The 27,707-nt window shown below is 43.1% G+C and overlaps 1 protein-coding gene across 2 annotated transcripts; it reads right to left on the reverse strand.

The window, feature by feature from the left end:
• Positions 1–1,860: 1,860 nt before the first annotated feature.
• SPMIP3 (sperm microtubule inner protein 3) lies at positions 1,861–27,166 on the reverse strand. Of its 2 annotated transcripts, none has more exons than XM_068986596.1 (4): positions 27,111–27,166; positions 18,228–18,323; positions 12,108–12,184; positions 1,861–1,952 (listed from the first exon to the last, which is right to left on the reverse strand). In XM_068986596.1, the coding sequence occupies exons 1-4, from the start codon at positions 27,164–27,166 to the stop codon at positions 1,861–1,863; spliced, it is 321 nt and encodes a 106-aa protein (XP_068842697.1). The 2 variants fall into 2 exon arrangements, with proteins under 2 accessions (XP_068842697.1, XP_068842696.1); XM_068986595.1 differs by having other exon boundaries at positions 12,108–12,280.
• Positions 27,167–27,707: the final 541 nt, after the last annotated feature.

Raw genomic sequence — 27,707 nt, forward strand, 5'->3', positions numbered from 1 at the left:
CTAGAGGCTTGAAATAATTTGGAAAGTTTGAGCAGCTGAACAGAACAGCAAGGGACTGGTGAGGCTGCTGAGGCTGGCAAGAAAAACCAGAGGAAGGTAAAGCCAAACAACCAAACCGTGTTTTATATGAGGACTGTAGGCTAATATGTGTATGTTTCAGGAGGCATAATGACTGCACAGAACAACCACTGAAACAAAACTCTGAATTGTAAAACTTAGTAGAAGGGAAATAAATGACAGAACAAGATATTTCAGTGTGGAGAGGACCTGCCTAGTATATATGTTTATATATATTACTACAGTTAAATGGGAATGCCTTCCCTTCACAAATGAGTATATGAATTTAATGCCATTCCAACCAGAATCACCATGGTGTTCCTTGTAACTGGACAAAAATTATTGAAACTTAGGTGAAAAAAATGAATATGTAAGAGTATCTAAGATATTTTTGAAAAAGGAATGTGTTGAGAGAGGAGGTTTTTACTCACCAGATATTAAAGCAGTATAAAGCTACTAAACTGGAAGTATGTGATACTGACATGGGAAAGAACAGATATGTAAGGGAAGTGGACTAGACGTTCCAGAAATAGATGCAACATATGTGGGAACGTAATGTAAGCACTCCATTTCACTGGGAAAAGAATACATTAAAAAGAATGATAGCAAAACAATCTCAACATAGAATAGAAATTTATAATAGAATAAAAATTAAATTATAAAGTTTTAAGTAATAAAAGTAATATCAGAAAATATATGCTCTTAGAGCCTTCTAAAGAAAAACAGGAAACTTGGAAACCTTAAAGAAAAAAATGCAGAGATTTGACCAAATTAAAATTTTAAAAACACTATAAACAAAATTTTTAAAAAACAACTGAGAAAAATAAAAGTTTAGAAAAAGTCAACAGAAAAAACTGCAATAGACCACTGACAACCAGTAAAAAGATAAGCAAAGCTTTCATTTGGGAGGCTTCTTGTCTTAAGTTCTGTGAAATATTTCTTTGAAAAATACCTCTAATGTTTATCGTTTTGTCTCTGGCATGCTTATTAGTTAGATGATGGACCCAATTTATTATTTCACAACTTAAGACTAAGGCAATGGAGATGTATGTATATTAATACATTTGCGTGTATATATACATATATATGTGTGTATATATAACTGTTCTTGGGGGTGGTTTATTAACTGATAGACTTCACCTTGGGGTGATGAGTAGGGGACCAACTACTATGCTTGGGGAGTCCCTAAGGAACAGAATGTTTAAGATTCTTTTCTTTGGGAGCATTTCTTTAGAGAACCTCTATCGTTTTGCCTAGGGAGCTGATCCCTAGTTGTCAGGCTTTCTTCTTGTCAGTATAGGGATATTAATTGTTCTGTATGGAGACTTTCAGTTAACCCTCTCACAGTAGCCCTCTGCCATACTGGGTTCTGCATCCAAAGCACCTTCAGGGTCTGTGATGCCAGGAATCTTCCTCCTTGGCTACATCTTTAGGTTCTTCTTTTTTTTTTTTCCCTAACAGTGATACAGTTATTGAACAAATGTAATTATCTCCTTAGCTGGTCCCACAAATAACCACTGGACTAAATGCGAAATGGTTTGGCGACATTAGCAACAAGACTGGTAGTAGGGCCTTAAGATGCAGGTGACAAACTCTTTAAGGCTGATCTTGATTCCCTGCCCTAGGCTGGCCAACTGATTGGAAGAGAATTTGCAACGCCTAAATATTTTTAGGACTGTAGCCATCAGGATACACACTTAAAGGTAATCCTGTTAACCATTAGTTTAGTCTAAAGGAGCCACTTAAGAATGCCAAATGTTTTGTTCAAAATGCCGTGGTTACTTTAGTTTAAAACCCTTTCTTTCAAAGCCACCTCCCTTCACAACAGTAGTGCTCTGGCAGTGAATTGAGTGGTCTAGGATTCGATGAAACTGTGGCTAATTTCTGGTCCCAATCTGGAAAATAAAACAAATTAATGGTTTTTTTTAAGACTACTCAGTTTTAACACACTGTCTTTTCAGCAACAATTGTGTACAATAACAAAGTGATTTATAAGGTTTAAAACAAGGAATATATTTAAAAGATGTCGGGGGGAAAGGGCTTAATCAAAAGGTTGTTTTTGTGGTCCAATCTCTGATTGAGGCATGTTATTAGATTATTCCAAAATGTAAATAAAATGAAATAAATTGCATAAGTTCGTATTCTTACGTTCTAATTCTGGATACTCCCTTGGCCCTTTAAGCCCTAATAGGTCACTTTGTATCATGTTTGTATCAGAATGTAGTTGCTACCATCCCTAAATACAGACCCATTGGAGTGCCCTCATGTTTTATACGCCCTTGGCTGCAGTCACCAGCAGTTCTGCTCATCTAAGGGTATGGGTTCAAGGAGCTTGGGTTGGATACTGCAGTCATCACATCTACACCTAATGGACCAAAGACTGGAATGTTTCATGATAGTGTAAAAACCTTTATCAGGTACAGTGCTATTCCCAAAATTCACAGGTCCTCAGAGGCCCGCTGATACTATCACTGCCTCCAACAGACCAATGAACTTTCCCGAGTTTACAGGGCTTGTGAGAGGAGGAGCCCGCATTTGACCCAGGATTATCAGGCCCCAAAGTCCCTAATCTTTTCATTGTTCTCTCCACCTTCCATAGCACTTCAATAGCATTTAAAGAAATAAAACATTTCTTAATATTAAGAATGAATAACATTTCATTTACTCAGGAAATATAGCTGGAAATGCCATCTCTGGAAGATTTTAAAAATCAGATTTAACTAAATGTGATGCTGTCCGTAGTTGGTAACCATATGACTTCTCAAAGCTTACTATTGTATTGAATAATAACTCTGACCTTCTTAAGGATTACCTTGTATTCCAGGGAAATATATTAATGATGTTTAGAAGTGTTAGGAATCCTACTTGATAGCCTTAGTGATCTTTGTTATGAGAATTATGATGGAGCTGAATTAGGTACATTTAACCAGGAAAATTCGGGAGTAAATGTTTTAAGAACACAGCAACATTTGGGGGGGGATTTCTCCTGCTATTCCACTTAGTGCGTATATATACCTTCTGACGGTGGTTGCTATCAAGTCTGAAGTATACTATACAAATTTGGAGGTGGGGAATATTATGGAAAGAACTGAAATGATTTTTTAGACTTCTATATCATTTGACAAAGTCAAATTATTGTTCATGTGGATTTGTGTGTGATGACTGCTTTTAAATGCATTGCTGAAAAATGAAGTGCAAAATTAGTTAAGAACTACAGAGAAAATTTAACCAACTTGCTGAAGAATCCCATGTATTCCAAATGATTTAATGATTTAGTATTATTTAATATTATCACTTTGGGCAATTAAATTTTATTAAAGGGTAACCTTGATTATATATGATTATTACTTTATGCTCTAGTTTTAGAAGTTAATCCCAGTGAAAGATGTCATTCCAGTGTATTAGTTATTTTTTAAAAAAACAAACATTTATTGTGGCACATGTTTGTTCTTGATCATTAGTAATAGCTAACAGTTTTGGAGGTTTCTTAATATTATGTACAGGCATGATGCTAAATTATTTATATGGGTATCTCAGTTCTATTAGGTAGATACTATTTTTATCCTTTTTGCATGTGAGAAAACTGAAGGTCAGAATCTAAGTGTCACACTGCTACTAAAAGAATATATTTTATTTTGGAAGAATGAGGTTTTTTAATTATTTGGCACCAAGGTACATAAAACAAGGGCAACTTTCATCTGAGGGGCCATCTCACCCTCCCAGGCTATAAATTCCCTGAGAACAGAATCTTCTCTTCTACTGTGTTACTGTGTCTTGCACATAGTCAATGCTTAATAAATATTTCCCAAATAAATGGACCCCTATGTGCTGAGAAAGAACTTTTACTGAGGAGGAATTTCTTAGTCAATAACCATAATCTGTCATGGTCTGTATGTAATCTGTTCTTCAGTTGTTCCCAAATAAGAGGTAAGAACTGAACATGAAATGCAAATTGCTAATCTAGACATGAACTTGGCCCTCAAAGTCTGATGACAAAGACTGGTCAAATGGATAAGATTTAAAAACAGTCTTACACTTCGATAAACACTGTAATAGTACTTTCTCTTATTCTGTGAAAGGCCTTTCCCCAAATACTCCTTCAAGGAGTCAGTTTCTTGAATTAAACAAAAGCCCGATTCAATCAGTGCTCAGCTTCGTAATAATTCTGTTAGGTCTCTTGCAAACCAGCCCTTTGCCTGCCTGATAGTTGTTTATAAAATAATTGCCACGTAAGTATCTCTAAAATCCATGTAAGGTGGTTCAGTTCAGTTCAATTGCTCAGTCGTGTTCGACTCTTTGTGACCCCATGGACTACAGCACGCCAGGCCTCCCTGTCCATCACCAACTCCCAGAGTTTACCTAAACTCATATTCATTGAGTTGGTGATGCCATCCAACCATCTCATTCTGTGTCATCCCCTTTTCCTCCTGCCTTTAATCTTTCCCAACATCAGGGTCTTTTCAAACAAGTCAGCTCTTCGCATCAGGTGGCCAAAGTATTGGAGTTTGAGCTTCAACATAGTCCTTCCAATGAACACCCAGGACTGATCTCCTTTAGGATTGACTGGTTGGACCTCCTTGCAGTCCAAGGGACTCTCAAGAGTCTTCTCCAACACCTCAGTTCAAAAGCTCAATTCTTTGGCACTCACCTTTCTTCGCAGTCCAACTCTCACATCCATACATGACCACTGGAAAAACCATAGCCTTGACTAGATGGACCTTAGTCGGCAAAGTAATGTCTCTGCTTTTTAATATGCTGTCTAGGTTGGTCATAACTTTCCTTCCAAGGAGTAAGCGTCTTTCAATTTCATGGCTGCAATCACCATCTGCAGTGATTTTGGAGCCCCCCAAAATAAAGTCTGACACTGTTTCCACTGTTTCCCCATCTATTTGCCATGAAGTGATGGGACCAGATGCCATGATCTTAGCTTTGTGAATGATGAGCTTTAAGCCAACTTTTTCACTCACCTCTTTCACTTTCATCAAGAGGCTCTTTAGTTCTTCTTTGCTTTCTGCCATTAAGGTTGGTGTCATCTGCATATCTGAGGTTACTGATATTTCTCCTAGCAATCTTGATTCCAGCTTGTGCTTCATCTAACCCAACATTTCTCATGATATACCCTGCATATAAGTTAAATAAGCACAGTGCAAATATACAGCCTTGACATACTCCTTTCCCTATTTGGAACCAGTCTTGTTTTATGTCCAGTTCTAACTGTTGCTTCCTGACCTGCATACAGATTTCTCAAGGAGCAGGTCAGGTGGTATTCCCACCTCCTTCAGAATTTTCCACAGTTTATTATCATCCACACAGTCAAAGGCTTTGGCATAGTCAATAAAACAGAAATAGATGTTTTTCTGGAACTCACTTGCTTTTTTGATGATCCAATGGCTGTTGGCAATTTGATCTCTGGTTCCTCTGGCTTTAAGGTGGTGCTAGTGACTAAGAACCCCCCTGCCAATGCAGGGGACATGAGTTCAATCCTTGGGTTGGGAAGATCCTCTGGAGGAGGGCATGGCAACCCACTCCAGTATTCTTGCTGAAGAATCCTGTGGGCAGAGGAGCCTGGCAGGCTACGGTCCATGGCGTCACATAGAGTCGGATGCGACTGAAGCGACTTAGCATACAGGGACGCACGCATTCTGTGCTGCTGCTAGACAGACTGGACACCTGGGACCCTTTGCTGCAGTGCTATAATGCTTACACCTGGAAAAACTTCTCCAGTAACAAAATATTAGTACAAAGAAATGAAAAGGGACTAAAAATAACTGCATGCAGGCAGTTGGGGGAAATTATGGACAACAAGATACAAAAAGAGCAAAAATCCCAACTTGCCACTTTTGAGGAGCTGGAAGCAAAAAGAGCATCTCAGGAGCTTTGGCACTGCACATGCCCCCTGCACACACCACCACCAAAGAGGTGGGCAAAACATCTAAGCCCGATCCCTGAGCACACCTCTACTCACATCCCATAAAAGGAACCAGCTCTACCATCTACCAAACAAGGGAACCTGTTACTTGTTCTTCCTCCTTCCTGCAGCTAGCACAGGAGCCCCAATACAAACCTTGCCTGAATTTCTTGTCTGGCCTCTAGTCAATTTCTATTGCTTGGGGAAGGCCTAGCACCCTGGTCAGTTTCACTGCCTGCCATCATCAGCTGCCTGAAGCCCTGGTTCCCAACTCGGCTGTACAAAGGAATTATCTGGGGAGTTTCACAAATTACTGATGCCTGGGACCTTCTTCCTCCCACCAGGAGATTCTGACTTAATTGGTATTGGGTATACCCTTGGCATCTGGATTTTTAAAAGTGATGTAGCTGAAGTTAAAAACCTTCAGCCTAACCCCTGCAATCATCTCCTGACCCTTCTTATTCCATCTTGGTTCCAGTCTACTCCCATCCTGTCCCTTTTTCTTCTTCATGGTTGGAGTAATCTTTTCAAACTGCAATTGTAACTGTGTCACCTCCACCCCCTTAAAACGTGGGGGCTTCCCAGGTGGCCCTAGTGGTAAAGAACCTGCCTGCCAATGCAGGAGACGTAAGAGACACAGGTTTGATTTCTGGGTCAGGAAAATCCCTTGGAGAAGGAAATGGCAACCCATTCCAGTATTCTTTCTAAAGAATCCCATGGACAGGGAAGCCTGGTGGGCTACAGTCCACAAGGTTGCAAAGAGTTTGACATGACTGAAGTGACTCTGCATGAACCCCTTAAAACTTTTCCAAAACTTTCCCAGTAATCTCACGCTAGAGGCCCCAAACCTGAAAATGGCTCATAAAGCCCTCCTTGTTCTTCTTTTTTAAAGTATTTATTTATTTGGCTTCATTGGGTCTTAGTTGCAGCAAGTGAGATCTTCAGTCTTCCTTGTGCCATGTGGGATTTTCAGCAGAGGCATGCAAACTCTTATTGCATCATGTGGGATTTAGTTCCTTGACCAGGGGCTGAACCCAGGCCCCCTGCATGGGAGTACAGAGTTATAGTCACTGAACCACCAAGGAGGTCCCCAAGCCCTCCCTGACCTTGTCATCTCTTTAGCCACATCCTTCTTGACTTCTGGGCTCCAACACATTTATTTTTTAGTTCTTCAACCGTGCTGTGCTCTTACCACAGTGCCTTTGCACACACTGTGCCGAGTGAAGCTCTTCTCCCATTTCTTGCCTAGTTAACTTGTAGCTCATCTTTCAGCTGTCAACTCATCATTTTTCTGACCATTATATGCTCTTATAATACCACATAAACTGCTTCATAAGACTTATGGCCAGTGAAATTTTATGCTTATTTCTATGCTGGTTCCCCCCTGAAGCTCCTTGAATGTAGAAACTTTGGGTCTATTTCTGCTTCACATGGTGTTGCTAAAACCTTTCACACTGGCCTATAGTTACACTCTCAAATTAGTTACTGAAGGAATATGTATGAACAAATGAAAATATGCTTCACATCAGATCTATCACCAAGTTCAACTGATGTCAGCTCCAAAATATCTCCAGGACCCATTTATTCCTTTTTGTCTTCACTGGTGGTCCAAGCCACCATCATCTCTGGTCTCAACTACTAAACAGTTTCCTCACTGGTCTGCAGACCCTCCCTCTTATTCCTCTCCAGTGTCCTAACAGCAGGCAGACATCTTTTTAAAATCCAAATAATATGCTATTCCTCTGTTCAAAACTATTCCAAGTCTTTCCATTGTTCTCAGAATAGAATCCAAGCATCTTACCACTCTCACCCTCACTGACTACCCACCGAACTACACTGGCCTCGTTTCTGTTCCTCAAACATGCAAGCCCTTTCCAACTTTCAGGCTTTAGCACTTACTGCTGTTTATATGATTCATTGTTATTTTCCAGGGCCCAGCTAAAATTGTATACAGATATTCCCTGACTGCAGTATTAAAAGTAATCTCCCTTGGCTACATTCATCTCTGTTTACTTCCCTAACAGCACTACTACAGTCTAAAGTTCTTTTTAAGATGTACTTGGTTATGCTCCGTATGGGCTTTCCAGGGGGTGTCAGTGGTAAAACAAACAAACAAAAACGCCGCCTGCTTGCCGATGCAGGAGATGTAAGAGACAATGGGTTCGATCCCTAGGTGGGGAAGATTCCCTGGAGGAGGGCACGGCAACCCACTCCAGTATTCTTGCCTGGAGAATCCCATGGACAGAGGAGCCTGGCCAGCTATGGTCCATTGGGTAGCAAAGAGTCAGACATGACTGAAGTGACTTAGCTCATGCTCCATATCCCCCATTAGCATGTCAGGTCCATGAAAGCAGATGTCTTGTTTATCCTGGTCACCGTACTCCCAGCAGACAGATAGTTTGTACTGGGTGTTCAACCAGTAACTGAATCATCTTATAGCTGCCAGCTTCCAAGATGGATCCCAATGATTCTTGCCCTCTGGTGGTATCCATGCCCTTGGGTCCGACTCCCCTCCCACACCGTTTCAGGGCTGACTGTAATATGACCTTCAAATTTAAGCCATAAAAGACATTGCAGTTCCCACCGTCATCTCAGATTACTCATTTTAGGGGAAGATAACTGTCACACCATCAGGATGCTCAGCATGGAAAGCAAGACTCCAGTCCCCAACCAGCCTGTGACAACCATGTGAGCCATCAGACTTGACAACTATATGAGTGACCCACCTTGAGGGTGGATCCTCCAGCCCTCGTTGAGCCTTCACATGATGAAGCTTTCCCTGTCATAGACTGCTACCTTGAGAGAGACTCTGAGCGAGAACTGCCCACCTGAGCAGTTCTCAAACCCTAACCCACTGAAACGATGAGAGGTATTAATAAAAATCATCATTACTGATGTTTTAGGTCACTGGGTTTTGGAATGATTTGTTACTCCACAATAGAAAACTAACATACCTCAATGAGTGATCAACGGAGCCCTGAATATTTCAACATAAATTATCTCTTGAATCGGTCAGGCTTCAAACCTCACTAAGCAGGAAATGATCCTAGGCCACACTTTCAAGTGCCATATTTTCCATATTTCTATCAGAGGCTTTAACAATCTTGCAGTACAAGTGGGACGCTGTGCAATTAGCTTTAATTGCTCTCCTGTGAATTCTTTATTCGGTACTGTCTTTTCTCTCTCCTGAGGCTCTGCCGTATGAGTCTTCTTCCCATTTCCCATGAAACTTCCTCAGTTCAGTTTAAGAGCAAGTTTTGGGCGTGTAATATCTCTGCACATGGCCTAGACTGATGACTTAGCAGCTGCTTGCTTGAACAGGTTTTTAGGTCTCTAAGCCTCTGTTTCCTCTTCTGCTAAACGGAGTTGGTAAAAATACCTACTTTGTGGGGACAGTACGACTCATTGCAACGGTGAGTGTGATACACGTATGAGTAAATCAGCGCACTTTGGGCACGTGACAAATATTTTAAATTTTAACAATTATCCTAAAATGCAGACTTTGAATCTCTGTTTTATAGACAGAAATGTTCAGAAAAGTCGAGTGTCCTGCCTGACACCCCACAGCTAGAATGTGCCAGGCCTGTAGCACTCTAAGGCCTGAGTTCTGCTCACTGCCTCGCACTGCTCCATCCATGGATCTGCCACCGCCTCCCAGCTGCTCTTCTCACCTGCTGGCTGTGTCTTCTGCCCGTGCTAAGCAGTCCAACAGGCTGACGCTAAGCTAATCATCCAACAGAGGAAGCTAAGCTAACATCCTCTGAAGCTGACTGGGTTGCCCCCTTGACTCTGAGCCTATAATGGCTCTGATTATGCAGATTCAACTTTCCAGGCTCCTGTAGTTCCTCTTCAGTTCCAGCCACTCTCGCCCACTCTGCCAATCTGCATTTGGCTTCCCACTTCTGTTCTACCTTGCTCAATCAGGCCCGGTCCTCTTGGGGTTCCTCCCTGCTCTGCTACCCCGCCCCCCAACAAACCTCCCCCTTCTTCTCATCCACTGCCTCTGGTATGTCCCCTTGTTTCTTTTGCTACCTGCAAGTCTTATCCTCGAGATCAAGCTTAGGTCCCCAAGGGTGCATTCTGCTCTCCTGGCTGCTCCAGGCCGCAGTGATCTCATCTTTCAGCTGCTGCTCCTCTACTTGGTACTTTTTCCCAGGGGGCTCAGTGGTAAAGAATCTGCCTGCCAATACAGGAGACTCAGGTTTGATCCCTGGGTCAGGAAGATCCCCTGGAGAAGGAAACAGCAACCCATCCCAGTCTTTTTGCCGGGAAAATCCCATGGACAGAGAGGCTGGGTGGGCTACAGTCCATGGGGTTGCAAAGAGTCAAATATGACTTAGCGACTCAACAGTAGCAGCAGCAGCCTCTGATAGGTTCATTACTGCCTTATCTTCCCAGTTAGATTGTGAGCTTCCTGAGGCTGAGATCATAGTCTGGACTTTCTTTTAGCTCCTCTCATGGCACTTAGCCTGGGTATTTTCTTTGCTAAACATTCACCTGATTCTATAAGTTTGAAAGAAATAGGAATTGTCTTTTGACATAAGCAAGAGAGAAACCTCTTGTGCCTGTCTAACAAGACTTCTTTATAGCAGAGAAATGGTAAAGAAGTATTTACCATCACTTTGGAAACTAGAGGTCACCTAGATTCCCTCATACAAAGGAAATAGATTTCACACTCAGTCAGCCTCCAAAAACTGCTTCTACAAGGATGGGAGCCCCAATGATGCTTCCCAACCATCCCTTCTCTTTTCTAATCCCACCTCAGCCCCAGGTGGTGTCCTCCACCTGAAACCGACTTTAACATAACCCTCCCAAGGTCCCCTGATTCCTACCACTCCATACCTCCTCCTCCAATGACCTATCTCGGCCCTCACCCTCCTCCCTACCCCCTCAGCTCCCTCTCTTCTCAGGCTCCAAACTTCTCTCACCTCCCAGAACCCAGATTAGCCTGCTTGCAGCTTCTTATCCCAACTCGCCCTGTTACTCTCTGGTCCTAATCACAGCTTCATCCATCACCAACCCTATGCCTGGCTCCACTCCCCAAGATCTGCCTGGTTCTGCTGGGTTCCCACTCTTCCCAATTGCTATTTTTTCCTGTCCCCTTGGGACTGAGTCTCAGCCCTGCTCTGGCATTCCCTCCAGGCTGCAGCTCTTTGTTCAGGGGAGAAAAAAAGAGGGGTAGATTCTTCCCATTCCCCATCCTATTCCTCTCACTATACTTCTACTAGTTTTGTTATTTTTAATTTCAAGATTTTTTAAAAAGTGGCTCATTTTAAAGAAAACTGTTGAATAGATAGTAGTTCAAGTGATGCTCAGCTGTGACAGAGGTAAAATAGCCTAAAGGGCCAGCACAGACCTTGGGCTAGGGCTGAATTCTGTGTCTGAAATGGCCTGGGTCTGGGTTTTGCTTCTCCTATTTTCTGTGACTTGGGGCTGTCTCTGCAACTTGGTCACTGTAAAGTGGGGGAAATAATAGCATTTACTGCAAAGAGCTGTTAGAAGGACCAAATATATGCTTGCCACCGTGTAAGAGCCCCAGAAGTATTGGGGTTTACTCATTTAGAAAGTCTGTCAATAGAGCAATCGATACTGTGACTAAAATCCAAAGTGTCAGTGATTACAGGAATATAGTCAAGTTTAAGGTCCTATCCACGTGTACTCCCCAGGGTCATTTCTGTGGGGGGCCTTGGCCCCTCAGCACTCACACACGGGCTGCAACATGGAGAAATACTACAGAGGGAACTTAGAATTTTTGAAACGTACCTGCAAATATTAAATAATTGTCATAAATTCATTTAAAATGAATGAGGAGAGGAAGATCCTTCAACAGTATGGCACAATAACAAATTTGTCAAGTGACAAGGGGCTCCGAGGAGTGGTCAGACTTGAGCTTGCTTTCTACCAAGGACATTTATGAATTTTCAGCCTTAAAGTCTCCTGTACGAGAAGCTAGGAAAGCAGGATGTAGCCCAGGGGCAGCTCTCTAAATTCTTCTTCCTGCACCAGACAAAAGTGAATACCCCTCCCTGCCAGTGTGACTGGTCCCAGACATGCTCCCCGAGACAGCAAGCCCACAGGAGATGCTCAAATGTGACCCAGGCAAAGTTGCTCTCAGACAATAAGAACCCTTGATCTGACTTACCCATCTTGTAAAATGGCAAAGAATAGTCTCTTTGGTAAGAGGTTTCTTTATACCATGGTTCGGCAGGCTTTGAACATCTTTGAAAACAGATGTACCGAATGAGTGTTTGTTGGTCTAATTGAGGCTGATACTGACTTTTCTTCTTAGATGGAATTTCCAAGTCTATGAGAGGTCTAAATGAAAATAGAAACAGCTTGCTAAATGCCCACAAAGTAGAAGAAAAGCATTTCATTTTCTCATCAGCTGAAATCTATTCCCTAAAAGTGGCCTGAAGGCTTCTAACATAGTATTGACAAGACTCTGTAACTCCAAGGTTAGCCCTAGCAAACTTGTCAGTAGACGGTTCAAGGATTCCAGACCCTTGTTCTTCCCTTTAGCATCCCTCCTCCTTTCTAATCACAGGTCACAGAAGGTGACCTGCATCAAAACTTTCTCTAGATCTGTTCAGGCACGGCTATTTCCCAGTGCCCTTTTGAAATGTAGTTTTTGTACGCATATCTAGTTCCCACAAGGTACTAGTGCTTTATTTTGACCAGACTAACCACTATGGTGCATACTGGTGTTTGATGACCCTGAAATTGGTTATAACCTTCCTGTACCTCCAGATGAGTATAATGTGAGCTGTGGGCTTGTCATATGTCGAATTTATTATGTTGAAGTATGTTCCCTTTATGCCCAGTTTGTTGAAAGCTTTAATCATGGTGCGCAACATCACTAATCATTCAGTTCAGTTGCTCAGTTGTGTCTGACTCTTTGCGACCCCATGAATCACAGCACGCCAGGCCTCCCTGTCCATCACCAACTCCCAGAGTTCACTCAGACTCATGTCCATTGAGTCGGTGATGCCTTCGGGCCATCTCATCCTCTGTCGTCCCCTTCTCCTCCTGCCCCTAATCCCTCCCAACATCAGGGTCTTTTCCAATGAGTCAACTCTTCTCATGAGGTGGCCAAAGTACTGGAGTTTCATCTTCAGCATCAGTCCTTCCAATGAACACCCAGAACTGATCTCCTTTAGGATGGACTGGTTGGATCTCCTTGCAGTCCAAGGGACTCTTAAGAGTCTTCTCCAACACCACAGTTCAAAAGCATCAATTCTTCGGTGCTCAGCTTTCTTCACAGTCCAACTCTCACATCCATACATGACCACTGGAAAAACCATAGCCTTGACTAGACGGACCTTTGTTGGCAAAGTAATATCTCTAATCATTAGGGAAATGCAAATCAAAACTGCAATAAGATATCACCTCATACCTGTCAAAAAGGCTATCATCAAAAAGACTAAAACTGACAGGTAGTAGCAAGGATGTGGAGGAAAAAAAGTCATCATGCACTGTTGATGGGAATGAAAATTGGTTGCATCTGCTATGGAAAGCTGTATGGAGATTCCTCAAAAAAAACCCCTAAAAATAGAACACCATATGATCCAGCAATTCTACTTCTGTGTGTTTATCCAAAGGAAACAAAATCACTATCTCAGAAAAGATATCTGCTCTCCCATCTTCACTACAGCATTATTTACAATGGCCAAGACATTGAAATAATCTAAATGTCCATTGATGAATGAATGGAAAAAAATGTGTGAAACGTATATACTATGAAATACTATTCAGCCTAAAAAAGATGAATAGCCTGCCATTTGTGACAACACAGATGAGCCTTGAGGACATTATGCTAAGAGGTTAAGAAAGACAAATACCATATGATCTCACTTTTATCTGGAATCTAAAAAACTGAACTCATAAAAACAGAAAATAGCATAGTGATTGCTAGAGGTGAGGTTTGGGGCCTGGGGGAAATGGATGAAAATGGTCAAAAGATACAAACTTCCAAATATAAAGTAAATAAGTTATGGGAATGTAATGTACCACATGGTGACTATAGTCAACAATGCTATATTGTATATTTGAAAGTTGCTAAGAGAAATAGATCTTAAAAGTTCTACCCACAAGAAAAAAATTGTAACTATATGAGGTGACGGATATTTATAAACATTATAGTAATCATTTTGCAATATGTACAGGCTTCCCTGGTGGCTCAGCTGTAAAGAATCAGCCTGCCAATGCAGGAGATGTGGGTTCAATTCTTGGGTTGGGAAGATCCCTTGGAGGAGGAAATGGTCACCCACTCCAGTATTCTGGCCTGGAGAATCCCATGGACAGAGGAACCTGGCAGGCTGCAGTCCATGGGGTCCCAAAAGTTTGGACACAACTTAACAACCGAACAGCAACAATAACATATACAAAATCACTATGCTGCATACCTTAAACTAATAAAATGTTATATATAAACTATATCTCAATAAGACTGGGCAAAATAGGGTTTCAAAATGCCATCTCATTCTATTTTGTGTCGATCTGGAGGGTTCTACATATTATCTATCTCTGGGTAATGACATTATGGATAATTTAAAAATTTATGATTATCAGTGTTTTCAAATGTTCTAATGAACACGTGTATTTTTGAACTGTAAAGTAGAGAAGGTGAGCTACCAAATATGTGAAAAAGATTAAATGTGGGGTGAGATTGAAGATCCCATGAATCTCAGCACGCCAGGCCTCCTTGTCCATCACCAACTCCCGGAGTTCACTCAGACTCACGTCCATCGAGTCAGTGATGCCATCCAGCCATCTCATCCTCTGTCGTCCCCTTCTCCTCCTGCCCCCAATCCCTCCCAGCATCAGAGTCTTTTCCAATGAGTCAACTCTTTGCCTGAGGTGGCCAAAGTCCTGGGGTTTCAGTTTCAACATCAGTCCTTCCAATGAACAGCCCAGACTGATTTCCTTTAGAATGGACTGGCTGGATCTCCCTGCAGTCCAAGGGACTCCCAAGAGTCTTCTCCAACACCACAGTTCAAAACACGACTGAGCAACTGAACTGAACTGAGATTTAAGAACATCTTAATCCAATCATTCTGAGTAGGATGTCATCTTACTTGATTGTATAACTGTGATTAATCACACTGAAACAGGTGACTGACATTATTTAATCATAATGCATTATGTTTATATACTTGGGTAAAACTTGATCATGATGTGCCTTCTTTAAAGAGAAGAGTTTGTTAGCAGAAATGGGATGCCTCCGCCTGAAGTTCAGGAAAAGAAAGAGCAAGACTCTGACTGTGTGTGTGGTTCTGGACAGTGAAGCGATGCTGGATGGGCGGGAGATGTTCTGTTGAAGACAGGTGTGGAGAAGCACCAAGAATTCCTTCTCACCTCTACTTGCTTTTGTTTTGTGGTTAAAAGGTTCTTGGTCCTAGAAAGTGGGTCCCTCACATGGTGGGCGGGAGCACTTGTTTTCCTATGAAAGCTGGTCTCCTGCTGTGAAGCAAAACATTTGCCTTCTGATGAATGGGTCAGTCTCCTGTGAGTCTGTGTTCTGCCTGTTACTGTTATCTGGTCGCTTCTGTGCCATTGACAGCCATGGATGGCTCCCGAACTGGATCCTGGTGAGTGCTCCTACACCCACCCCTGCTAGACTGGCAGCCTGTTCTGACTTTGCCCTGGATGTTTCTATGGAACCAGAATCATCTCCATTTTCAAGAATACTGATGGTGTTCTGGAGACAAGACTTTTACTCAAAAGGGGGACTCTAATTCTGAAAATATCACATTGGTGGGAGAATACATCTGGGGAAGGTAAGCCATAGGCATCTGTCTGTTTAAATTATGAGTATAAAGAAGTTAGGCCTGGTCCTAATAATTGCATAATTTCCTGTCTTGTTTGTTTGTTTCATTTTTGCTTGTCTTTTCCTTATTCTTAACCAGAAGTTTAAATAAAGTCATTGGTTGACAAAACATTGACTAAGCTTTTCCCCTAAGACTAATCTCAGGCAGGCTCAGGTCTTGTCAGAGCCAAGGTTCCCTTTGCCTGAGCGTCCTGTGGTAAGAGGAGGGGCAGATAATGCAGCCGAGGGAACGGTCAGAGTCCACAGAACACACGTGGAGAGTGCCCTGTGGAGCTGGCTTCTGGGAGAGTGTTTCAGTTGTTTCCTTCCTTGTTTATCTTCTGGCAAAGATCATGTTCCTGACAAGATTTTGATACAAGAATGTATTTGAATTAGAACAAAGAACCTTGAACCGTGAATCAGAAAGTGTGGATCAGTTCACAACTCAGCTTTTACACCAACCAGCTACATGTCAGGCAAGACATGTCTTTTCTCTGGCTACATCTTATTTATCAAATAGAATCAGAATTTAAAAAGCTAAAGCTACTTCCAGTTTGATCATCTATTACGTTTGGTCTGTGTGCTATTCTGTCGTTGCTACGGCTCCCTTTTCTTTACTTGAAGAATAGTCAGGAGTTGACTATATCAAAGGCAATTAGAGAAGAAAAGTGGTTTCTAAAATATACTATGATGATGAACTCAAAATAATAGCAATCATATTTTGAGTGCTTACTATGTTCTGGAATTTTACATCAATTATTTTATTTAACAGATATGCATATTGATATTCAGAAAGGATGAAAACTGCCTAAAATCAAATATTTCATAAGTTATTCAAATTGATGTTTCTAACTGGATCATTGAAAAAGCAAGAGAGTGCAGAAAAACATCTATTTCTGCTTTATTGACTATGCCAAAGCCTTTGACTGTGTGGATCACAATAAACTGTGGAAAATTCTGAAAGAGATGGGAATACCAGACCACCTGACCTGCCTCCTGAGAAATCTGTATGCAGGTCAGGAAGCAACAGTTAGAACTGGACGTGGAACAACAGACTGGTTCCAAATAGGAAAAGGAGTATGTCAAGGCTGTATATTGTCACCCTGCTTATTTAACTTATATGCAGAGTACATCATGAGAAATGCTGGGCTGGAAGAAACACAAGCTGGAATCAAGATTGCTGGGAGAAATATCAATAACCTCAGATATGCAGATGACACCACCCTTATGGCAGAAAGTGAAGAGGAACTAAAAAGCCTCTTGATGAAAGTGAAAGAGGAGAATGAAAATGTTGGCTTAAAGCTCAGCATTCAGAAAGCTAAGATCATGGCATCTGGTCCCATCACTTCATGGGAAATAGATGGGGAAACAGTGGAAACAGTGTCAGACTTTATTTTGGGGGGCTCCAATATCACTGCAGATGGTGACTGCAGCCATGAAATTAAAAGACGCTTACTCCTTGGAAGAAAAGTTATGACCAACCTAGACAGCATGTTAAAAAACAGAGACATTACTTTGTCAACAAAGGTCCGTCTAGTCAAGGCTATGGTTTTTCCTGTGGTCATGTATGGATGTGAGAGTTGGACTATAAAGAAAGTTGAGTTCAGAAGAATTGATGCTTTTGAACTGTGGTGTTGGAGAAGACTCTTAAGAGTCCCTTGGACTGCAAGGAGATCCAACCAGTCCATCCTAAAGGAAATCAGTCCTGGGTGTTCATTGGAAGGACTGATGTTGAAGCTGAAACTCCAATACTTGAGCCACCTGATGTGAACAGCTGACTCATTTGAAAAGACCCTGATTCTGGGAAAGATTGAGGGCGGGAGGAGAAAGGGATGACAGAGGATGAGATGGTTAGATGGCATCACCGACTCAATGGACATGAGTCTGAGTGAACTCTGGGAGTTGGTGATGCACAGGGAGGCCTGGTGTGCTGTGGTTCATGGGGTCGCAAAGAGTCGGACACGACTGAGTGACTGAACGGAACTGAACTGAACAGCCTCCCCAAACTAGAAAATAGCATTGAAGTGCCTGCTTTTTTCCCCTTCCTGTTAAAATCACTGCAGAAAGGCAGAAACTGGTTAGGCCAAATTTGTGATTTTATTGAGAAGGAAAATGAGTGTCAGGAAGATTAAGTTATTTGATTGAGTTAAAATGTTAAACTAATGGTATTTCTTACATTCCTTTGATGATGTAAATAATTTTATATTATTGCTAATTATAAAAGTAGTATATATTCATCATAGAAAATCTGGAAAATAAAGAAAAAGATAAAAAATGAAATACAAATATCAATAATCTCACTATTCATGAAAAACCAGTGTCAATAGTTTGGTGTATTTCCTTCCAAATTTTTCCATCCATATAATTATTATTGTTATCATCGTTGCAAATTGTGATTCCCAGTTTTTCATTTATTAGTCCAACTTTAGTACATTAAGATTTAGGAAAGTGTCTTACCTGGGAGACTTCTTCACACTATAATCATAATGGACTCTTGCCAGCTGCCCAGTGTAATAACCATGGAGATCCTTTCCTTGGTGAACAATGAATATACTAATGGGGACAGGAAGGAGAGAGAGACAAAAGGAATTAATATGATTAGCTCTTTACAGAGGAAAACCAGCTGTGGTATAGTAAAAAAATATATTCAGTCTCTATCCTCAGTTCCTGGCACAAAGGTCCTAAAACCCTTGGAATCTCTTAATAGGAGTGTCTTGTTATCCAATTTTTAGGATTCATAAAGAAATATTTGACTTGTCAGGTATTAGTTTCAAAATATCAAGAGAAAAATAAAAGAATATATAAGGCCAGTGGGGCAACTGTTGATAATTACTGACAGATGGAAATGGATAAATGGATATTCTTTATACTATTTTTTTCTACTTTTGATATTTTTATGAACTTTCACAGTGTTTAAAAAGAAAGTCTAATAATTAAATGCATAGGGGCTAAAAATGAAGAAGCACTGTGAAGGTCAAAGCACAAGTTACCTGTAAGCCTGGAGGAGGGGTTCCAGCCTTGCCTGGGTGGGTTGGGCTGTGAGGACGTTTGGAAGCACAAGCATAAGTGATAAGGTGGAGAGTCGGGGGAAATCTTCTGGGGCACGAGATGAGCTGGGTGTTTGCAGCTGAAACACAGCAGTTTCAGGAGGAGCCGAGGGCTCATGGTGCCCAGAGCTCACATTTTGAATAGATCTTCTTTATAATTAGTTACTTTTCTTTTAGATGATAGTTATAGCATTATGTTGTTGTTGTTTAGCTGGTTAGTTGTATCCAACTCTTTTTTGACCCCATGGGCTGTAGCTCACCAGGCTCCTCTGTCCATGGGATTTCCCAGGCAAGAATACTAGAGTGGGTTCCCATTTTCTCCTCCAGAGGATCTTCCCAACCCAGGGATCAAACCCATGTATCCTGCACCGGCAAGTGGATCCTTCACCACTGAGCCACCAGAGAAGCTGTACAGCATTACACCGGCATCTTAAAATGATATGTAGTTGTATTCTGTTATTTACAGATTTTGTTTCAGGAGAGTATCAGGGACATTACGAAATATTTATTATAAACCACGGGAGAGTGTCATCTGAAAAAACTGAGAACCACTGATATAGGTAATAGGGAATCTTTGTAGGATTTTAAAGAAAAACCATGATGAATGCGATTTTTGTTGAAGAGAGATTCTGCTGGTGGCAATGTGGAAAACAAATCTGATGACAATCTGGCTAGAAGTACAAAGACTGGTCAGGAGGTGATCATAGTAATGTATGTGGGATGTAGGGCAGCTTTGAACTCTGTGCTGGAAAGTTCACATGGGGAGGAGAGGCCTGGCTAAGATGACTGCTAGGAGAGAGGGTGAGGATGAAGAAGAAGGAGGACATCGAGATGAGGCTTCAGACACTGGCACACAGGCTGCCACTCACCAGGGGACAGAACGCAGGAAAGTGACCCTGCTTGAGATGATGACTGTAGAGTCTGTGGTATGTGGGGTCTTTGGGGACCTTCCATAGGTTCTTACTCCGTAGATGCCATAAGATTTCAAGAAGAGTCAACAGAAGGTAGTACATAGCTTTGCATGGAGCAGCTCATCAAGTACGTGTTGAATGATGAATGGAAATTGAAGCTATGCCTCCAGTTTGACCAGAATTTATTAACTATGCATAATGTATACTACAGCCAACAAAACCATCCCAAAGAAAAAGAAAAGCAAGAAGGCACAGTGATTATCTGAGGAGGCTTTACAAATAGCTGAAGAAAGAAGAGAAGCAAAAAGCAAGGGAAAAAGGAAAAGGTATATCCAACTAAACGCAGAGTTCCAAAGAACAGCAGAGAGACAGGAAAGCCTTCTTCAGTGAACAGTGCCTAGAACTAGAAGAAAACAGCGGAAGGGAAAAGACTAGAGGAAAGACTCTCCAGGAAAATTGGAGATATCAAGGGGATATTTCGCCCAGAAATGGCAGAGACCTAGTAGATGCTGAAGAGATCAAGAAGAGATGGAAAGAGTACATGGAAGAACTGTATGAAAAAAGATCTTAATGAAGCAGATTACTACAGTGGTGTGGTCAGTCACCCATAGCCAGACTTTCCGGAGAGCAAAGTCAAGTGGGCCTTAGGAAGTACTAGTGTTAATAAATCTAGTGGATGCGATGGAATTCCAATAGCACTATTCAAAACCCTAAAGGATGAACGTATTGCATTCAATATGTCAGCAAATCTGGAAGACCCAGCAGTGGCCACAGGACTGGAAAAGGTCAATCCTCAACCCAATTCCCAAGACGGGTGGTAGCAAAGCATGTGCTAACCATCACACAATTGCACTCATCTCCCATGCTAGTAAGGTCGTGCATAAAATCTTGTATTCTAGGCTTCAGCATTATGTGAACCAAGAACTTCCTGATGTCCAAGCTGGGCTTAGAAAAGAAAAGGAAGCAGAGATCAAATTGCCAACATTTGCTGAATCATAAAGAAAGCTAGGGAATTCCAGAAAAACGTCTACCTCTGTTTCATCAACTACGCCAAAACCTTTGACTGTGTGGATCGTTATGAACTGTGGAAAGGTCTTGAGGTGATGGAAATAGCAGACCATCTTACCTGTCTCCTGAGAATCCTGTATGCGGGTCAAGAAGTAACAGTTAGAACCCTGTATGGAACAAATGACTAGTTCAATATTGAGAAAGGAGTATGACAGGGCTGTCTGCTGTCACCCTGTTTGTTTAACCTATCTGCTGAGCACATCGTGAAAAATGCTGGCCTGGATGAGTGACAAGCTGGAATCAAGATAGGCGGGAGAAACATCAACAACCTCAGATATGTGGATGATACCAGTCCAATGGCAGAAAGCAAAGAGAAACTAAAGAGCCTCTTGATGATGGTGAAGGATGAGAGTGAAAGAGCTGGCTTAAAACTAAATATTAAAAAAACTAAGATCATTTGCCATTACTTCATGGCAAATACCGGTGAAAGTAGTGAGAGATACCCTCTTCTTGGGCTATAAAATCATTGTGGATGGTGACTGCAGCCATGAAATCAGAAGACATTGCTTCTTGGCAGAACAGCTATGACAAACCTAGACAGTGTGTTGAAAAGCAGAGACATAATTCTGCCGACAAAGTCCGTATAGTCAAGCTATGGTCTTCCCAGTGGTCACGGATGGTTGTAAGAGCAGGATAGTAAAGAAGGCAGAGCCACAAAGAATTGATGCCTTCAAACTGTAGTGCTGGAGAAGACTCTTGAGAGTCCCTTGGATAGCAAGGAGATCGAACCAGTCAGTCTTAAGGGAAATCAACCCTGAATGCTCATTGGAAGGACTGATGCTGAAGCTGAAGCTTCAGTATTGTGGTCATCTGATACAAACAACTGACACATTGGAAAAGTCCCTGATGCTGGGAAAGATTGAGGGCAGAAGGAGAAGAGGGCGTCAGAGGATGAGATGGCTGGATGGCATCACCGTGCAGTGGACATGAACTTGGACAAATTTCGGGAGAAGGTGAGGGACCAGGGGGCCTGGTGTGCTGCAGCCCATGGGGTTGCAAAGAGTCGGACATGACTAGGTGACTGAATAATGACAACAATGTGCCATGCACAGTACAGGGTTCTGCAGATACAAAGCTGACTCAAAAGCAGTCCTTGTCCTTATCATGCTCTTTATGTGCCGAAATCATGACCTGAATAAAGGGTCAGTGGGACACAAAAGAGGGAGGGCTGTCTAGGGTTTGAGCAAGTCAGTAAGAGAGGGAAGAGATTCCAGGTGAGGGAATGATAGAACCCATCTCTCAGACAGAGTTGTGATCAGAGTGGAGTGTGTGAGGCCCAGTGGGGACTTTGCTGTCTAGCTGGTGCAAAAGGCAAGTGCTGTCAGCAGGGCGGGTCTGCCTGTCTATGCAAACAGGACCTCAGGGAGCTCTGATTTTCAGAAAAACCACAGTGTGTCTGGGCCTGCCCAGTGGCTAGGATAATATGACTGAGCCCTGAACAGTAAATAACAGCGGGGGATTAGGTCATAAGAAGAAAGAGGAGCTGGCACAATAATAGGGAACAAATGACATTCCTGAGGGCAGGGGAGTGGGAGACACAGCTTTCTTAGGTGCCTGTCCAGTTTCCAAGCCCCACCTTGGGAAGATTTTCTCACTGGATGCTCTGTGAAGCATCCACCTGGAGTTCCAGAACAACACTGATTTCTCACGGTTGCTATACCATTTGCACTAGGCTGTGTTTTGACTCTGGGTTCCTCACTGGCATGAGTCCGAGTGAGCAGCCTAAGCCTTGCTCCTAGAAACGGTCTGTACAAGCCGTCTGAGACTGGAGAAGCCCCTCACCAGCACCAGGTAACGTGCCCACCCCAAGTCCCTCGGGAGTCTCCCTGGGTAGCTTTTTCATTTTTTAAATTTGTTTTATTTTGGCCGCAACACGTGGCATGTGGGATCTTAGTACCCTGACCAGGGATCCCACCTGCAGCCCCTGCAGTGGAAGCGGAGAGTCTTAACCCCCAGACCCCCAGGGAAGTCCCTCTCCGGGTAGCTTTTGAAGTGGAGAGAGTAGGAAAGTGTGTAAGCAGGTGGGTGTTGGAGGCAGGGCTGGGTGGGGTCATGGAGAGGTTTGAGGAATGAAGGCATGGTATGCTTTTCTTCCAACTCTTTGGGTAGACTTTCCAAGTTCCCCCACGTGGTCTTCACCTCAGAGAGGAGAAAGCTCTAGATGAATGGGGTAACATGTCAGCGGTTTGGAAGAGAATGTTTATCTCCTAAGAGATAATGCCTGGCTTGGCCTGGCACTCAGTCCTCCCAGAGGCTTCACAGTACCCAGCCTCTCCCGAGGAGGAGCTGGGTGTGAGGAAAAGATCAATTCATGAGTAGGAAAGCAGGGCTGGCCTCCAGACCTGGTTTGGGAGCCCTGCCCTGGACTCTGCTCAGACCCACTTTACTGACTTGGCTTGTAAGATTCTTGAGTCAGCCGTAGAAAGGCCTTTTCTCCTCCCTGGGTGGGAGTAGGAGTCTGGGCACAGTATTTACCAGTCCCTGACAGCTTGGCTCTTTGAGGTAACACATTCAGTCTAGACAGGAGCAAACCTGTTCCCGGGAGGGTGACTGTAACCAGAGCAGGATCTGGGCTTCCCCGCAGGCAAAACTCAACACCCAAAGGGGAGGATCCCTCTGGGGCCACTGTGATGGTGCAGCGCTGTGTCTGTGCTGGGCCTCATTGTTACAAAGCTTCGCAGAGATGATCTCATCTAACTCTCACAGTCCTGTTGCTAGGTAAACATCGTTAACATCCGTTACAGAACAGGAGACCAAAGCTCACAGAGGTTAAGTGGGCTTTCTAAATAACACCCAGCTGATAAATGCCAGAGGCATGAGTCAAACCCAGTTCTCTGAACTCCATATCACATCCAGAGTCATCTCTGTGTTGGTGCGATGACTTCTTTTTCAGAAGAGTTCAGCGTTACTTTTGTGTGAACTCTGTGATTCATTGTGGGCAGACAGGAAGTAGATATCCTGTACCAGAGCAATAGGAAGAGAAATAGACCCAGCAGTGTAACTGGAGGCTGCTTTCAGCTCAATAAAACAAGTGCTTCTTGCAGGCTCTGAAGTGTGCTAGATGCCAGGGCTACCGTGATGAGAAACACTGTCTTTCCACCTGCGAGTTCATTACCAGGCAAGGAAAACCCTCCTCAGGCCTAATCATATAGAGCGGGGTAAGTGCTGCTCCAGTCGGGAAACAAAGGCTCAGGGGGAATAAGTCTCTTACTAAGGACAGGAGCTGGTAAGTACAGAAGATGGGAGACCACCATTCCCACATCCTCATGCTTTCATTCCCCAGACTCTACTAGCTTCACAAATCTCCTCAAGGAAGAGGGAGCCTCAGTTTCCCCAATAAAATGGGGTTGGGGAGGGCTTCCCTGGTGGCTCGTCATAAAGAGTCTACTTGCCAGTGCAGGAAGCACAGGTGTGGTCCCTGATCTGGAGAGATCCCGCATGCTGCAGAGCAACTAAGCGTGCCACAACTAGTGAGCCTGGGCCCTAGAGCCCAGGAACCACAACTGCTGAGCCCACGTGCTGCAACTGCTGCAGCCCCCGTGCCCTAGAGCCCGTGCTCTGCAACAGAACCAGCCATGGTAATGAGAAGTCTGGGCACCGCAGCTAGCAAGTAGCCCCCACATGCCACAACTAGGGAGAAGCCTGCATAGCAACAAACCCCCAGCACAGCCAATAATAAACAAATAGATAAATGAGATTTTAAAAAATTATAGAAATAAATAAAGTGGCGGTGATGCTATCTCCGTTAATGACTACATGAGAGTCAACAAGACGTGTGAACATCCTCGGTGACTGAAGTATCCCATTGGTGTTGCCATCTATCATTCAAGACAGGATGATCTGACCTTCACAGCTGCCCCTTGATGTCTCAGAGATCATTTCAGTCGATGTTTTTAAAGTTCATTTAAGCCCCAAACAAATTCTTTGTCTTTTGCACACCACAGTGAATTTAATCTACAGTGATCTTTCCAGGAGCATTCTAGGCCCCACAAGTCAACACAATACTCAGCCCTGCCCCTGAGTAAGGCTAAGATAATTTGTATCTAATGTAATTCTTTTATGAGAATTTTATGTGGTCACCACTACTCGTGAATCACTTAATATTTAACTTTATGAGATGCCCCGACTGGTTTGTAATTCAGTTTTCCCTACTATAGCCCAAGGCTTAGGCATTTAAGGATGAATTAATTGGGTAAATGCTTACAGAGAGGAGCAGCAGAGGGCAGACCTTCTGTGGATACTGTCAATCACCAGGAGGCCAAACCTCAAACGCATGCCAGAATGAGTTTTTCTCATTGATTCATTCATTTTCAGTTTTCCAACAAAGGTGCACAGAGGTCCTACCAACTGTGGCAGTCTGCTAGGCAGAGTGGCCTATGAAACAAGACCCGCCCTGGGGGCTGACCCGGAGATGTCAAGGGCAGTGACCAAGAGCTCAGATGTTGGCTCCGGACCAGCGGGTTCAAATCCTCCTTCTGCTAGTTCACTACTGTGGAATCTCAGGACAGTCACTTAACCAGTCCTTGCCTCAATTTCCTTCCAGTCACTGTGAAGATTACATGAGTTAATATACACTTAGAACAGTGCCTGGCACATATTAAGGGCTGTATAAGTGTTAACTATTATTCCAGTGGGTGATCTAGACAGGAAATAAAGAAACAGAAAATAACTGAAAGTTGTAATCGGAGACATACAGGAAACCAAAAAAGGTGTGAGAAAGAGAACTCACAGAGGAAATGAGATAGGTGAAAGGAGACCTCCCCCAGCCAGGATGGTACCATCTTCTGCTCACTGAGCAGCTGATAACAGTGGAGGCATGCTGAGTGAAAGAGGGCTGGTTGAACCGAGTAAGAAGATTAGCAGAGAGTTGAGAAGGCAATGATGCAGGGGAAAGGAACATGTCCTGAAATCCTGAGACATGAAAGAGTGCGGGCCTACTGAAGCAACAGAAGAAAGATCACAGGGCTGGAGTTAAGAGGAGGTTGGAGACATCAGCAGGGTCTGTTTATGTAGGGCTCTGCAGGCCCTGGCAAGTGTGGAGGCTTCATGCAAAATGCAATAATTGCAGGGTTTGGTTTTATTTTTTTGACTATGCTAGGTCTTTGTTGTGGCACTTAGGATCCCTAGCTGTGAAGTGCAGACTTAGTCGACCTGCAGCATGTGGGATTCTAGTTCTCTGACCAGGGATAAAATCTGTGTCCACTGCATTGGAAAGTGGGTTCTCAACCGCTGGACCGCAAGAGAGGTCCCAGATTGCACGGTTTTATGCAATGGAAGGCTGTGATCCCATTTATGTTTTACGGGGTTCTCTCTGGAGAATGGATTGGAGGAGGACCAGAGTGGCCCTTGTTTTAGGGGAACAGGGGAGAGGCAGTGGTGGTCTGGACCAGGTTGTGGCCGTGGAGATGAAGAAAAACAGTCTGATGGAGATAGACCCTAGAGGCAGAATTGAGGAACCTGCTGATGGACGGGTCCACTATGCTGCAAGGCAGGAGGGACACAGAATAGACAAAGACCTGCCCCACAGGGAGCACTCAGGTGGCGAGTGGGGGCCCCGTCTAGTGCAGGCACAGTGTGCCTCTCTGATGGATGAGCCCAAGAGAGCTGGATGCAGCCCAGCCTGAGGACGTCAGCAGCCCGGTGCCTTCTGCTCTGTGTTCCACCCCAACCCTCCAGCTCCCCATGGGCTGCCTTAAGTCAGGTCCAGTGATTCTGACTTGGCTCCATTTAGCTCCAGGCGTCAGCAGCCAGTGGAGGATTGTCTCCATTTTCCCCAGGAGATGAGACCACAATTAAACAGGCCCGACAGTGGTGGGCAAAAATCTCAAACACACACACGGAAAGCCAAGGGCATGTGGGGAGGCAGAAATCAAGTAATTCTGGAACCCACCCCTTTCTCTACACCCTCCTTCCTCCGCATGTGCGTTTCAGGGAGGGAAGGATAGGCACTATACTTTCTCTAAAATAGGACTCTTTTTTTAGAGAAAGAACATCTTTTTAAGAACAAAGCATCCTTCCCTTCCTCCTTCAGTGATTTCTGGAAGCAAAAGGACATATCTTTGATGACTAAACATTGTGGAAAATAACGAAATACTAAAATTTGGAGTTGCCAGTTCGCTTGGATGCTGCCATAAATGTAGGATTTTTTTTTTTTTTAAACAACTTTTTCTAAGCCCAAAGAAATGTCAGTAGAACCTCTGGCAGCAGTTATCTCTAAATCAGGGAGCAAGCAGCAGGGCGAATAATTCTAGTCCCCCAGGAGTCTATCTTCCATGCTGCAGCTCTGGAGGTGTCTGCATTTGGAAGACCATTACCTGGGTGGGATTGCTGGACGGCGGTCAATAAATTCTCGTAGCCGGATGGCAGTCATGATGGATAAGATTCTGAAAAAAAAAATTAAAGTGAAGTTTCTTTTTTTTTAAAAAAATATATTTATTTTTATTTATTTATTTATTTTATTTTATTATTATTTTTTTAATTTTAAAATCTTTAATTCTTACATGTGTTCCCAAACATGAACCCCCCTCCCACCTCCCTCCCCATAACATCTCAGTGGGTCATCCCCATGCACCAACCCCTATCCTGCGTCAGACATGGACTGGCAATTCAATTCTTACATGATAGTATACATGATAGAATGCCATTCTCCAAAATCATCCCACCCTCTCCCTCTCCCTCTGAGTCCAAAAGTCCGTTATACACCGCTGTGTCTTTTTTCCTGTCTTGCATACAGGGTCGTCATTGCCATCTTTCTAGATTCCATATATATGTGTTAGTATACTGTATTGGTGTTTTTCTTTCTGGCTTACTTCACTCTGTATAATCGGCTCCAGTTTCATCCATCTCATCAGAACTGATTCAAATGAATTCTTTTTAATGGCTGAGTAATACTCCATTGTGTATATGTACCA

The sequence above is a fragment of the Capricornis sumatraensis genome, chromosome 14, assembly GCF_032405125.1.
Source record: "Capricornis sumatraensis isolate serow.1 chromosome 14, serow.2, whole genome shotgun sequence".
Lineage (NCBI taxonomy): Eukaryota > Metazoa > Chordata > Mammalia > Artiodactyla > Bovidae > Capricornis > Capricornis sumatraensis.

Coding starts and splice junctions, on each gene's coding strand:
- SPMIP3 (XM_068986595.1), bottom strand. CDS start 27,166: ATGACTGCCATCCGGCTACGAGAATTTATTGACCGCCGTCCAGCAATC. Junction 12,281..18,227: donor AGTGTGAAGAAGTCTCCCAG/GTAAGACACTTT, acceptor ATTTTCATTTAG/ACCTCTCATAGACTTGGAAA. Junction 1,953..12,107: donor TTTGCCATTTTACAAGATGG/GTAAGTCAGATC, acceptor TTTATTTTCCAG/ATTGGGACCAGAAATTAGCC.